Source organism: Accipiter gentilis, chromosome 24, assembly GCF_929443795.1.
Source record: "Accipiter gentilis chromosome 24, bAccGen1.1, whole genome shotgun sequence".
NCBI classification, from domain to species: Eukaryota; Metazoa; Chordata; class Aves; order Accipitriformes; family Accipitridae; genus Astur; species Astur gentilis.
In genome coordinates this window covers 23,386,917-23,402,277 of record NC_064903.1, presented here as the reverse complement: position 1 = coordinate 23,402,277, position 15,361 = coordinate 23,386,917, and the positions used below count along the sequence as shown (strand labels likewise).

Below are 15,361 nucleotides of genomic sequence, written 5' to 3'. Positions count from 1 at the left end.
TGCACACAAAACAAAACCCAGCACTTACAGAACCTTCTTCTTCCATGTCTAAACTGTAAGTGAGAGAATCATCTGAAGACACCCCGTTAGGTGGGCTCCACTTCACTGACAGCCAGCTCACTCCTGCTTCAACGAGCACCGGCGGCGATGGGGCTGGTGGGACAATTCCTGCTGTGTAGTATGTCACTGTCTCACTGAATCCACTAGAAAAATATTTTTTGAAAAATGTTAACAGCAGCAGACATAGCTGATGAGAAAATAAATTATATGATACATTGTGTTCATTACCTCATGCCAATATCATTTTTAGCAGCTAATCTGAGCGAGTATTTTGTAGAAGGAGAGAGTTTGGTAAGTTTATACTGCTTCAGATGCCCGTAGTAGCATTCCTTGAAGGGTCCGTTCTTCCCCTTTAAAAAAGTGAGAATAAGCTGAGTCACTTTTTGCATGGGGACTCTATGCTCCCTGCTAAAGTCAACCTCTTCATTCTAAATTTTCCTAAATTTCATTTCACTAATTCAATAATAATTAAAAAAAAAAAAAAGAAAAAAGAGTAAGCCTAAAGAATGTAAAAAGCCAATTTCATCATGGTCATACTGAGTATGCCGATAGTAATCCTGAGCATTCTTGATAACGAAACCACATTTTGATTGAGGCATCTGTTTATTTTTTGGCACTGTAGATTTGACAAAATGGTAATAAATGACTGCAGTTGAAAACAAAACACATTTTTAAAGGTTTTTTTTATCACTTTGGAATACATTTCAGTAAGAAGTTCAAAAGCTGAGTAATATTTATGTCAGCTACCGAATACACAGGACAAATGCTCATCCATTTAAACAGAGTACAGCAATTAATGATGCTCTGAATGACAAGAACCAAATGAGGGAGTTTTACACTGTCCTCTCAGAGGTTCTGAAAGGATTGTCTACTTGAATTGCTGCAATACTAGGCATTCGATTCAAGCTTTTTAATTTGCTTGTCTCTTTAAAACTGTCTGGACAGTTGCACTGAAAATAGCTGATGTACCTAAGCAAAAAGTATTTTTAAGTATAATTGGTCTACAGATGTCATTATGATTCTTTTTTTTTTTTTTTCACTAGAAAAGGTCTTACCTCATCCCATTCTAAAAGAAAATTAGTTATTTTGGAACCATTGTCATTTGAGGACTGAAAATAAAGAAACAACAAAAAAAGTTAAAAATCAAATGGTTGTACTTCTATAAATATTTTTGCACATTAAAAAACATTTTAATAATTGAATATAATATACTCTAACTGCCTTTTAAAACAAAATATTTAGTGTAGAGCTGAAAGGAATCTGCAGTAGATGTACAGAACAGCCCTCTTCTTCCACAAACACACTTGTGATAATCTGAAACTACTGTGGGCACTGACACACATTCAGTATAGTGAGTTTGAAAGGGTAAAAACTGGCAGGTGTTTTAACTAGTTTAATTCCTTCTTCCTGATGGCTCTCCAGGCTGCTGTACTACTTTTATTAATTCCAATAGTTCAGAATATGAACTTATGAATAGTTTTATTTTATGAATAATGCAAATGATATTCTTATCGCTTTGTTCCTTGTGTCCTTGCACTGTGTGCTCACCAACTGTCTGAGCAACGTAGGCGTTCAGACAAGTGACATTTGGGCTTGTTACAACATATGAATTGGGAACTTTTCACTTTGCAAGTAAAGATTATGCAAATAATTTAACTAATTAAAGTAACTTAGCAATAAACCGTTTTCCAGGTGTAAGCACAGTCATATGAAAAACACAAAAAGACAAGAAAACACAGTTACCAACAAGTCTTTACAGATACTGTATATATTCAAAAGTCAGATTAAAAAACTTCAATCTACAAACTAGCCAAAGAAATTTACTTTAAATATGTCAGAATAAGTAAAGAACTCTGAATTACAACATGAAGTCTTATCTATTTATCATCCAGGAACCCCAAGCAAAAATATAAATGCTCTATGCTTTCCTATGCTGCCAATTCAGAAGAGAGCTTTCCCACTGGTTAGTTAATACTCAGAGAGACCTGCTACCAACTCTATCACACTAAAGCTGTATGCAAGAAACTAAGTAAATGCTGAAAGGAAGAGGAAGAAACAATTATGACTTCAGTTATCAGTCTTAGCTGAGCAACTTAAAAGCCAACACCTAAAGTACACACTAAATTATTGACAAAGCTAATTTAAACATACCATACATGAATACATCAGACTGCTTACCTTCCACTGCAAACTTAGGCTGTTTTTGGTTCTGTAAATTAGCTTCGGTGCAGCTGGACAGTCTGGCTCACAACTTTCTGTAGTGAAACTCACCAATTCGGAAATGGACTCTTTTATGGAACTGCTCGTTGCTGAAACTCTGAACAAAGGACAAGTAATTATGTTGCTATTGCATTAGCACCTTAAAATTTAAGGAAAGAGTTGCCAGCTTTAGAAATGCATTTAATCACAAGCAGTGGTTACAGCAACAAGACCAGTCTGCTCACGTTATAGGGAACAAGTGCCCAATCACTCTTCTTTCACATCATTGATTCTAAAAGACAACTTCATGCCTTTTTCTTCAGGAAGAAACAACAGGAAGTGAGTTTATGATGTTGCTCCAGGTTCTAGTAACCAATGCCCACATCATAAGAAACACTGCTATTCCTTTCTATGTTCAGGGAGACAGGGGCATGCTGACAGAGTAGTGTGATGGAGATCACACAGGTACACTTACTGATCTTGAAGACTCCATCTGGCATCGTTCATTTACTTTACAATAACTATCTAACACAGTGGAGATATTTTAGTGATGAAATACAGGTGGGAGGCATGATGAAAACTATAGGAAGTGTTACCAAATCGTAACAGAATACAGGACTTGAAATGAACCTTTTGCTAAAAAGGCCTTGAAATTCAAATACGGACAACACTTACTTGTGCAAGAGAACAGATACTAAAATAGGCTAAATCAGCTGTTTGGGCAATAAAAGCCACGTTTATCAGTGTAATTGTTCAAATGGGACAGAATCTCTAGAACAGTCACGCTCATTTATGTCTGTTTCTGAAGAGCAATGACTTGATTAATTCTTCAGAAATACTGTCTGTCTTATCAAACGAATTGTAGGTGAAAGTTGGCCTCTACGGAAAGCAACACCACGAACCAAACGCACACTGTGCTATGCTGTGCAAGCAGAGCTGTGCTATTTAACACACTCGGAACTCTCTTGCAGTTTAAGAACAGGAGTTTGCTTCAGGAAGTCTTAAAACTTGCGCCCAAGCACTGAGGCGCTCTCTTCTGCTACTGGATCAGTGTTCTCCTGGCTTGTTTAACCAGCTTATCTTTCTCCTGACCAGTTAAACACCTTCTCCAGTAATGCTTATTTACTCTGCGTGACAATTCTTTAACATCACGTCTTGTTCCCTTGTAACACAGCATCTAACTTCTCCCTATTTCAAACAGTTTCCACTTCCCTCCTTGCACTGCTACAGAAGCTTGCAGTTTAGAGAAGCAACTTTACAAATCAAGCTGACCAGACTTGCAAATCCGTGTTCAAGGCTAAATTATTTTATTTACCACTGCCTTCAGCCTACCACAATCTCTTTCACTGAGTCCAATCTTGTTATTCTAAAAAAATACCAGAGGGTAACTTGAAGTTTGTATTTGAGAAACACAAAGAAGACAGAGAAGATAGTAGGGAAGAAAATGAAGTGACATTTTAATGAGATGAGAAGGTAAGTGGAAATTTAGATAGCAACAGTAGTGTCCATGGGTATGATATTTTTGCAGAATATTCCTCAAGTTGTTTGTGATCACATTATTTTTCATGGAGCCACAATAATTTTATAATTAACAAAACAATGAAAGTATTAAGTACCTCATTCCCAGCAACATACCTGGCGTGATAATCAGTTGCTGGTCTGAGATCAGGAAGTGTAATTGTTAATTCTTCCCCACTGTGGAAAAAAAAAAAAGTTACAGCTCATCCTTATACTTTAAAGGATAAAAGCTTATTGAAAAGCAAAACCATGTAGCGCACATTTAATTTTCACGTTTTCCATTGTCCATGTAACTTAGTGATATTACTTAAAATTTATTTCATGTGAAGTAGGTAGGTCTGCAAGTCAACAAACAGCTCCTGATAGAGAGATTGCTGATTGGTTAATGTTTTTAAACATCGGTATTGTGCTTAAATGAAGAAACTAAACTTACACATAGACAGATTTAAATTTTCCATTTTTACCACTGTTGGATATTGCTACTTCAAATGTAAATGCTGCTGGACTATGACTATGGCTCTCTCCATTCTGTGAACTAACTGGGAGATTCCAGGACAGAACGGCTGATCTTGCTTGTATATCAGAAACCTATTAAAAGCATAAATAATGCAAGTAAGTTTGCTTTCTGTAATAAAAGGTATATTAGTCAATAACATGGTGTCGCTAGTTTGCCTATGAAGCTCCTCACTGGAGGAATTCTTTACCTTTGTAGTGGAAATATCGAGTCATTATTTGAATTTAAATTATTTCCTCTTTTCATTTCTAAAATATCATATTAAAGGATTTCCCTTCAAACACTAAACGAACTTATAGACACAGTACGTTGTCTCAGTGTACGAAGAGAAAATTTTTATTTCACCTGCACTGTTTGCATCACTCATTTGGAGCAAATTTTCAGATTTGGAGTCTTGAACAGTGACACCAGATTTATACTTAGGCACAGTCAGATAGCCTAACTTTCTAGCTCTATTACAACTCCCTCACATAATCTTAATATTTAACCACTAAGCTATAGGACAGCAAGAGGCTCTGATTTTAAGCGATCATGACTAAAATTTTTGGTCTAAGTTTTTTGCTGCTTAATTCCCATACTCCAAATTTTCTCTGACAAAGTCAACACAGCTTTGTGTTAGCATTATGTACAGATGTCAGAAGCAGCAATGAAAAAATACCATAACAAAGAAGAGCTGGAAAGCTGGAGCAAAAGAATACAACCCAAGCTTACTGTATAGATAATGCAAAGAAGAGTGTCATTAAGCATGCTCAAGATCAAAAATATCAGTGCAGTTTTAGCCTTTAGACATTTAAATTAACGTCACCAGACTCCAACTTCCTAAATACATCTGTAAATACTCAAATATTTGCTCCAATTTCTAAACATAACCTAAAAAGACGATCTATTTTTGTAAATTCTATTCCCAATATTCTTAAATCCTCTATGCTGAATGAAGGATGGTTCCAAGAGTGGATAGGCTTCGATTAGTTTAGCAGGCCCTTCGTTTGCAAGGTACTACAGCGCTGTCATATACTAAACATCATCAACAGTGGATACACTCTCAGGTTACAGACTGGGAAACTGAGTCAGACAGACTGTTTCAGAAAGTTGAGAAATAGTGGGTTTCCATAGCATGGTTGCCCTTTCCCAGCTATGAACTTTGACAACTAAAATACATTTTCTCTATTAAAAAAATAAACCATTAAGAAAAAAGAAAAAGAAATCAATAAGACACATGGTATTTTATAGAAAGCACATGCACAGAAAATAATGGTATTTTAAGGATAATACTTACGACTGGCTTGCCAATGCTCAAGTGAATATCACATTTCTTGGATTCTGTGTCAGATTCTGAAATTTCAAATACAAAACAGATTACCAAAAACCCCAAGAGCAAACCAGTCTGTTACAAAAATGCCACCACAAGATGGAGTTCGCCTCATTAAGAGTTTAACAATAGTACTTATTGTGCAAAGTTCATTTCCCCTGTTTGTTTTGGCTGCGTGAGGGGTAGAAACATGAACTATCCAAAACTAACAGTGTTACAAAAACCCTTTTAGTACATCCTGCACAAAGGGTATATTTTCCTAATCTGAGCATAAATAGGTTTTCTTTGACAACACAGAAACATTCCTCCAAAAATGAAAGGTGTTAAAAAAATGACAATAAGATCTTATCTCTCTATTGTATGTGCTTTCCTTGAATTTCTATTGCAAAACACTTGGTCTAGGCATAATTCAGAAGAAGCCTGATCAAAACTGCACATTAAAAATACCTACAGGTACCAAAAGGGTTACGTCTGTAAACTGAATCATATCTTTGCAATTGTCTGTGTCAAACAATTCAGGATATTATTCTGCCTGCAAATAAAAACTATTCTCCCCCCGCCCCAAAAAATCTGTATTAAGACAAATCTTTAATCAAGTATGTTTTTCATCCTTGAAACAAGTTGGATAACAGCTTCCACCTCTACTTACTTCCCAAGATACAAAGTCAGATTTCTCTTTTATTACTCTAACTGAAGAGTTAGATGTAACAGTGACATGCAAGGACTAGACCTTGCAGCCTAACAAACCACTTAAATTAAGACACACACAAAACACAAATCATTTAAGGAATCGTGGTAAGAAACTGCATTTCAGCAACACTGTTTCAAACTGTCAGGAAAAACAAAGCTATTGTACACAAGTTATTTTAGTATATGCAAGTAAATAGTCATAAGCAATTAAAAAGGCTCGAACAGAAACCTGTACAGACAGTTGCTCAAACCTTCCTATTTCCGAAGTTTTAAATAACTCCTAGTTATCTGAAAAGTGCCACAAAGAATGACACCAGAAGCCTTTTATGTAAGTACCCACAGGTCATCCTCACTTGGAATATTGATCAATCCTGGGTCAGAAAAGGCAGGTTTAAAATTAAACCTTCCTGAAGACCTTATTTGACAAATCTCAAATGAACAAACTTGACATTACTATTATTTCTAGGGGGGGGGGGGGGGGGGGAATCCAAACATAATGAAAAGTATTTCAGGCTTTCTCTAATCCTGAATAACCAAAGAAATTTACAAATTCAATTTTTTTCAGAAACTATTTTGCAATGAACTTATAGCATCTTCTGTTACAAAAGAATCTAGATTTTTTTTTTTTGTGCCCTTTCAACGCAACCTACCTCCCATCTCTGCATCTGGACTGCCCTTTGTTTTTCCTATCTGCTTCTGCTTTAGTGGTCCTCCTGCCCCTTGCTGTCCCTTTCCATTTCCATTCTGAATTGTTGCGTTGGAAGAATTAACAACTTTATGTGGTGATGATGGAGGACTGTTAAGTTTATTGTTAGTATGACCACTAGCTTGTCTGTCTTTTAGTCTTTTCTTCAGATGTTCTTGCATTTTGAGACTCCTTTCATCTCGCTGAATGAAGTTTGTCCTTCCATGAGAACGAGGCTCTACAAAGAACGGAGAACTTATTTCATTATTCAGTACAATTTATTTCACATCTGAGAAACACTCTGTAACTTAGAAGAATAACTACAGTAAAACCAGAACTTGAAAACCCATGGAACTTCATTGTGCTTGCTTTGTCAGTCTGTAGATGCATGGAGCTGCATGGCTCACAGAACTTCGGCTTGGTGCATCTGTGAAGTCCTGAGGAGTTTCACGGCGTGTCTCTGGGCAGCAGAACAACAGACAAGAAGCACGCACGTCTCGCACTGCTGACCGGCAGAGCTTCACGAGACTTTAGGAACCTCACCTGATAAAGAGTTTATGGATTGGGCTCAAATTGGTGTATGAGCATAAAGATCAGGTAGTAGGAGAAGAATGCGCCTGGAGATTTAATTCTTGTTTTGAAACATCATCAATGTTAGTTAAGTGCTGCAGTAGGACACACAAAGTATCCGCAAGCAAATTTCCATTTTTCCTATTTAACCCATATACAAATTGTTGATTTTTGTTTTCTTTTTCTTAAGCATTATTTTTGATCACTTGCTGAGTTTAGAGTTTGTTTTGGTTTTCTTTTTTTTAAATTTAATTCTTCAGGCCTTTCTCTTTTGTTAGCTGCTCAAGATTATGCCTTACAGTTGCCCTTTTTCCCCTGATACAGCCATACAGTCACATTTTCAAAGAAGTGCAAGCAAATTTAGGACCCAAACTAACTTTTTAAAATGTAGCTTGGGTGCTACTGAATATTTTACCCTAGACATGAGTTGAAATAGCTTAATTACCAATTCAAGCTTCAGAAATAGTGGATGGTCTTACATAGTCTAATTGCTTTCTGTGTTAAATGCTTGTTTATATAATAAAGCTTACAGCCTGGTTTAATTCAGCAGTGACCCCAGCCCTCCAATGGCTCCAATGAAGTATTGCTTCATTTGTTTTTTACATATAGAGTGGATTTGCACTTCATCTTCCAACATGGATTACTTTTTTTTTGTTTATGTATGTTATTTTTATTTTCTTTCCAGTCATACTTGGACTCTGTCTCATCAAAAAAATACATTCATGTATCAAATTATTGCATTTTCAAAACACTTCATGCCAAGGCTGTGACAAAACATAGCAGTTTTGGAGAGCACAATTTTAGAGAAAGGTAGAAGCAATCATTGTGGCATTTACAGTAACAAAAGTAAGGATCCATGAAAAATACACACAGTATTAGAACACTTCTAAATTACTGCTTTTGCATTAAATCCTTAAAAACAGAACAGCAGAAGATTTAAACTTTATACAATCATACTTTGCACATGCAGAGTGCCTTCAGACCATGACACCTTATACGCGAGTGTATTTTTTAAAATACCCCATAAAGACACATAAGCCTCAGGGAGTCTAATAACTAGCACCAAAATAACAGAAATGGGTGAGAAAGCTACTGACAAAACTCAGCTCTCTCAATCTAGATGCACCCAGTGAAAGGCCTTCTTGTGTATTTAAACATCACCTGCGCTCTCACCTTGTTCTTGAAAAACGTGTGGTGGTGGATGCTGGTGAATGAACTGTGGTGGCAGCTCTCCCGTCCCAGGAACCGGAGGGTACACTGGGTGAGGTGGGTGGGGAAGCAAAGCATGGTGATGATGCATGTAATGTGGCACATGGGGAGGAGGAGGAGGAGGATGCATGGAAGGATGGAATTCAGCTGAGTGTGGCAATACCACCACTTTACGAACTCCATTTTCTTCCACCACCTGTCATGCGACATAAGAAATCAAAAGTTAGTACAATAACAATCTTATAAATATTGTATATATAGTAAAAAATCTCTGTGCTTAAGATTATACCCACAATCTGACAGTCAGGGATATACACACCGAAATGAATTCCAGTCAAAACCCAGCATATATTACTGGAAGAAACTGGAGTTTGAAGCAATCAGTTTTAAGAAGCTGAGCTTCACACACCAAAGTGCTAAGCAATCTATAATTTATGAATAATGTATATATTCTTTTAAACAGGTAATATGAATTGATCAGGGTGTAATTCCCAGTCTCCTTGTAGTTAAGAGTCAGAAGAACTGCTTTAGACTACATCCTGACTGACAGCACTATCGTATGTACAAGTCACTGCATGTCATCTGATTTGTGGTACATGTCTGCATACACATTCTTAGCCTATGGCAAGTACAAAGTATTACAAGTCAGCTCTGCTGTCTTGTACTATGATCCAACCCAACTCAAATGTCAAAATATTTCATGTTTGCCACAGGCTAAGAGAATTCCGACAAGGAACCTGTCTGTGCATCTGAACTCTAGGATAAAAAGATGCTAAGACAGTACATGCATATGTATGCACAGGCACACTTCTAAGCATGTGTCCTAAACTGGCAATATATAGGCTCCTTCTGGAGTCTAATTCTGCCAGCATGAAATACATTAATATCTCAATATATTGCTTTTCCTACAGTAAATTTAAAATACATTAGGGTTTTATACAGTAACACTTCTCTAAATCTTAAAACTGAGAAGAGACGGAACACAGGTTTTAGGAGACAAGGTCAAAAAATAACACTACAGCAGGATTCACAAAAAGACATATTAAACAACAATGACACTGAAGTGAAACAATGCCCAGTTTGGTCTCATCTTTAAGACACCTGGAACAGACAACCAGATGCTGAGGTTTACAGGGTCCTTTCTCCAGGTAGGGTTCACACTACAGACAGGACATCTGCACCAATTTGCTGTCATTCTGTGGTTACAGTCCATTTCCCTTATCTGAGGGATTAAGTTTTCAGCACCTTCAGCTCTGACGGGGTCAAAAGCTTCTGACTTGACCATCAGAAAAATCATCTAGTCATATTCCAGTTTGTTTCTTCTCCCACAATACAGAAGTCCACTGGCATAAAATTCAGACTGTATCTAATGAGAAGTCTGACTCAGAAACTAAGTAGACTGTATTAAATCCTATTTAAAGGCAGACAACAACTCATTTTCTCCCTCACACAAAAGATTAGAGAGGTATGAACAATGTAATTGGTAAAAAAAAAATCAACAATAGGAAAATGTTCTATATTATAGGCAAACTGACACTTCAAAATTAATCAAGTCTCAGTAGGAAAACACGGCATTTTTCTTAGATTGGTTTAAAATTAGTCTGCAGCTTTATGCTTCTTTCCTTCAACATCAGTCATCTCCTCCAAGTTGCATTTAAAAGTGCAAATTACAAACACTATTAGGAAGGGCCTTACAGTGCTTTAGTATTAACACAGATGGATCATGTAGTCAGCAGAAAATACTACCTGTGGATGCGGGGTGGGGGATGCATTCCAGCTTCAGGCTGGCATACAAAATTGAGATGCAAAAAAATACTTTTTTTTTTTTTAATGCAACCCATAATGTAAATCATACAAAATAAAACCTGCTCTTAGAAGAGTTCAACTTATTTATGTAGCCCTCTGTTACTAAAAATAGACACAATTTATATTTTAGGGCATTTAAAGAAAGAACTTAGACAAAAGCAGGCCATGTTTTATCCTGTTAGTTCTTTCATGACCTTATCTTTAAGAGTATTTGGTTTGGTTATAAGAAATCACTGTAGCATTTCCTAGTTGGCCAAGAAGGCATTACGGATGTTGAAATACTGCTTACACCAAAAGTGTATTTTGAAAAGCTCCTTAGCAAAAGATAGAGCAAACTAATGAGAAATTATTCTTCTGAAGGGAAACAGAATGTGTCCACTCACAAATTGCTATGACAAAGCTCAGCTGTGAGACAGCCTCAGTCTCAGCTGTATTATTAGCAATTCTTAACAGACTTTAAATAGAAGAAAAAAAAAATACAAGACAACACTTAAGACTAAGCTTACACTGAATACACTTTGTTCTAGAAACAACATGGGGAGTTCTTTGGTTCATCAACGGAACTAAATACACCACTTGAACTACATTACATTGCATAATATTATAACACACTATAACATATACAAGTCAAAACTCATTGCAAATTTTGATGGCTGTGTTAACTCTGTTTTATGTATATATTAAGCAAGAACATGTGGCATAGTTTCAGGTAGAAGGGATACATTAATACAGTAAGACTTTCACATGATTTTACAGTCTGAAGTTGCTGTGTCCCCATTATCCACTACTGAATCGCTTCATTCCACTTTGGCAGAAACTAACATAACAATCTCTGGGCTCCTCCAGACAGATTTGGGAGCAGAGAGTTAAAGTCTCATGCACTGACAAGAACAGTATAAATAACTCAAGCTCTAATTTAAAGCTGGTTTCAAACTTGTCTATCCCTGTCATAATGACCAAGGGAAAACAAAACAAAACAAACCCCCCTAGTATCATGTGACAGCAAACACAGAACAAATATATTTTTCAGTTTGTACACCTCAGCATTTGCCAGTGCTTTGCATACTGTTTGCACTGAAGACTCAATTTCACATTGATGCATAAATTAGCTGGGGGATCTTTCTTCAAGGTCTGCATGAAAGTACCTACTTATAATAGCAGAAGCACAAAATGCAGAGGCAGCTGTATGCAAAAAGACAACTGCCTGAGGAACTCAAGAACATACAGTTACAAAGTTTTCAAGCCTACTCAGAGAAGTCCTGATTTTGAGCAACGCTAGAAAAGGAGAAACCTAGCCTGTGCTGTTTAAACATTTGTTTTTAATTACTTCCCTTTAAAAAAAATGCATTAATTTAAAAGTAAATCAAATTGTTAACTTCAAATACCTGACAGTTCAAATACCACATGCAGGTCTGATCTGCTATGACTTAACAACACAGAGGAGTGGAAAATCAGTGAGAACTGAAAAGTAAAGCTGGGAGAAAAGCCCAGAGTCCTGCTCATTTCATAGGCACATGTCACTAGCATTAACACTCCTCTTCACACTTCTGCTAGAACAGTGGAGTGTTTTTGCTGAATGTTAAGGAGATCAGAGCTGGTAAAGAAAGGGGCATTGAAAACTTTGATAAATAGAGTTATATTACAATAGAAAAAGCTTAATTATGAGCAGACATTAAAGAGAAATATCTTATGCAGCCCAGGAAAAAAAAAAGATCTAAGGGATGAAAGAGAGAGTGATACTGGTTTATGACCTGTATAACCTCAATGTAAGAAACACAAGCCTCATAGCCACGGCATGCATGAGACGCGTTCAATTCCGATGCTGCCCCCAGCTATGTTCCCATCAGACTGTTTCTAGCAGAGCTAAGCACCGTCTATACCCATCAGTCCTCTGACACTTAGCAGGCTGCAGTCAACTGTGATTATTCATATGACCCAGGCACCTACTTTCACCTTGAAAACAGGACTGAAGAAAAAAAATCAAGATGTGGATCCTGCTAATGGAGCTCAGCAGACAGCCAATTCACAGCCATCTACTATCTTACTAAAAGTAATTTTTTACTGCTTAGTAGTATTATTACAAAAATCCTGAAAACTAGATCCAATTTTACTAAGTGATCAGAAGGTGATAGAGCCTACAATAAAGTTAAATAGTTGGCAAGCTCAATGGAAAAAAAAATATAAGAAATGCTTTTAACAGCTGTTCCAGATAAAATAATCAATAGCCTTATTGTTGAAAAGCCACACTCACAAACATACTGAAATATAAGAATAAATTAAAGTTTACCTGAGATACATAACCAGGAGGCACAAATATAGGCGGCATAGAACCATTTGGTGACATCATAGGAACATGTGCTGGACCTGAGAAGTAATAAGGTGCCACTTTTTAACAAATGAGGCTTTTACAAACTTGAGACACCTTTTTTTCAAAGGTGGTGGCTCACTTTAGTGCCTGAAAAGCCAGCAACTGCATCCAACTCTGTATTTATGGAACTACTTTTAGACAAGTAGATTTAGAAGCAAGGCTTAAACTATCCAATTAAAAAGTCAGTTAGGAGAGAAACTTAAATAATAAGGACTGTGAGTTTAAAAAAAACATAAAAGAAGTGACTGTAACAAGTTTCCATCAAGAAAAATAATGCAATTTATGTCACCAATGGACAACTCATTTTCACATTCAATACACACATTAAGTATGATTTAATAACTTTCAGGAAGCATCTATAATTCTAGATAATATCGCTGAATGCAAGTATGGCTGTACGTTTATTCTACAAAAAGCAGATTACATTTATCCCAACCACCACACTTATACAGCCAACAATATTTCTTTAAGCCTACAAAAATCAGCATAGATAAATTTTAGTTCTTCTTTTGTGACAGAGTTAAAAGTCTGTAGCAACAATATTGGCACTGTAGTAATGCTGACAGTTGGTCTACCAATTTTTAATTTTTTTTTTTTAAATAAGAATGTACTATTTTTCAAGTCAAGCTGAAAGAAAGTATTCCTGTCTGGGACTTGATGAAAGCAGAATGGACACGTTTTATATAATGTTATTTGAAATGGTGAAAAATATTCCAAAAATGGAATTACTGATAAATTCAACTTGACTTACAGGAGATATTTTGACCCGACTCAGATTTGCAGTTCTGTCACTTACCCAGAAGGTAAAAAGTAGTTTGTAGCCACACACAGAGGGTAGCAATGCTTCCCACAATATCAGCAGACTGCTAATGCTACTACCTTACAACAAAGTGAGGTCACACAGCATCTATTAAAGTTGTTTGGATTAGTGTGGACTAAATCCCATGTAAATTCATGTGTTAAAGATTCTGAGAAGACAGTTATTCAAGGATCATTACAAAAACAGTTGAGATGCCAGTCTTTTATAAATTAGCAGCAAAGTTTGCGGAGATGCAGGGAATCTTGGCAATTTCCCAGTGCTGTCTCATTTGTGCTTTAAGTACAAACTGAAAAATCTGATTTATTACATTGCAGAACATACAAAACCACATTTGACATTACAGAAACAAACACTGGTAGTAGTTCTTTGATATTTGCAGAATCAAAATATTTGGATTCAGTACTTCAGTTTTCCTTTACCTTGGATACATTGAATGTGTCCATCTTCAGTTGTAATTGTAAATGTTTCACCTGGGTTTACCTGTACAAGAATAACCTGTAGAAAACAAAACAGAAAATAGGTGATTTGGGTTTTGGGTGGGGTTTTGTTTGGTTGGTTTTAGGTTTTTTTTTGGGGGGGGGGGGTGGTTTTTTTTTTTGGTTGGTTGGTTTTTTGTTGTTTTGTTTTGGTTTGGTTTTTTTGTTTGGTTTTTTTTTTTTTTTTTTTTTTTTAAATTTTAGAAATTACCAGGGAGCAGGGGGGGAACATCTCTTCCTCATACCCACATGTTAGATTAAAACAATACAGCTTTGGCAACCTGAGAGAGTATAAAAGCAAGATGAGAAACACGGATGAGTAGAATGAATTTTCTTCATACTTTGACATAAAATCCTTAGTTTTGCATCATCAATATTTTTCTCTGATTACTACCAGAAAGTGCCTCCCTTGGTACACTTGAAATAATTAACTAAGCTTTTGTTTTCAATATTTTCACACTGCTTTTTCTTCTTTTACTGAAGCAATAAATTACCCAAGATTCACCTTGCTTTCCAAGCTTTGCCTATGAGATTATTTCAGTTTCAGGGCTAAAGTGGCAAAATCAGGACTATAACCTCACCCCTCATGGCTCAAAACTCGGCCATGTTTTTTCACTGAAACCATGCTGGTATGTATTTTGATAATATATTCTCCGACGCTGTCAAGTAACTTATTAAAGTATGCAGTCCTTTGGCAGTGGGAGGACGGTAGAACAGGTGATAAAGCAGGTCATGCCTACCACCACTGCTCTACAGCTCCTGAAAGATCAGGTGTATTTTCTCATGTTTGTGTAATTCTGTAGCTAAAGAAATACAACAGTGAGATTCTGCAGGTCAATTTGGGCATGATTGCATTCACTTTCACACAAATCAATGTGGACATCTGCCAGAATTATTCCTCAGGCAGTCCACAGCATCGTTTCCCTTGTGCTGGGTAACACAAGTGATCACCTCGTTCTACCCCATTCATGGCACGTGCTTCAGTCTTACTGTAAAATACTGGCAGCTGTGCTTCAGTTTTATTGTAACATAACAACATTACTACAAGAATTTTGCAGTGAGATTCTACTATATTACATAGGCACAGGTCTAATTCTTTAGTAAAATGAGGGGTTTGGCCATGCAAGAACTGCACAG

General features: G+C 36.5%; 1 protein-coding gene across 2 annotated transcripts in view; it reads right to left on the bottom strand.

The window, feature by feature from the left end:
- Window positions 1-15,361, bottom strand: part of LOC126050126 (fibronectin type-III domain-containing protein 3a-like) — a 50,434-nt gene that overhangs the window by 11,135 nt on the left and 23,938 nt on the right. For both annotated transcript variants that reach the window (XM_049827599.1, XM_049827600.1), the window contains exons 4-14: window positions 14,168-14,243; window positions 12,848-12,924; window positions 8,719-8,950; window positions 6,941-7,213; window positions 5,568-5,623; window positions 4,211-4,365; window positions 3,895-3,954; window positions 2,239-2,377; window positions 1,116-1,169; window positions 289-410; window positions 29-203 (exon numbers count right to left, since the gene is read on the bottom strand). In XM_049827599.1, the coding sequence (XP_049683556.1) occupies window positions 29-203; window positions 289-410; window positions 1,116-1,169; window positions 2,239-2,377; window positions 3,895-3,954; window positions 4,211-4,365; window positions 5,568-5,623; window positions 6,941-7,213; window positions 8,719-8,950; window positions 12,848-12,924; window positions 14,168-14,243 (1,419 nt within the window). The remainder of the gene's footprint in view (window positions 1-28; window positions 204-288; window positions 411-1,115; window positions 1,170-2,238; window positions 2,378-3,894; window positions 3,955-4,210; window positions 4,366-5,567; window positions 5,624-6,940; window positions 7,214-8,718; window positions 8,951-12,847; window positions 12,925-14,167; window positions 14,244-15,361) is intronic.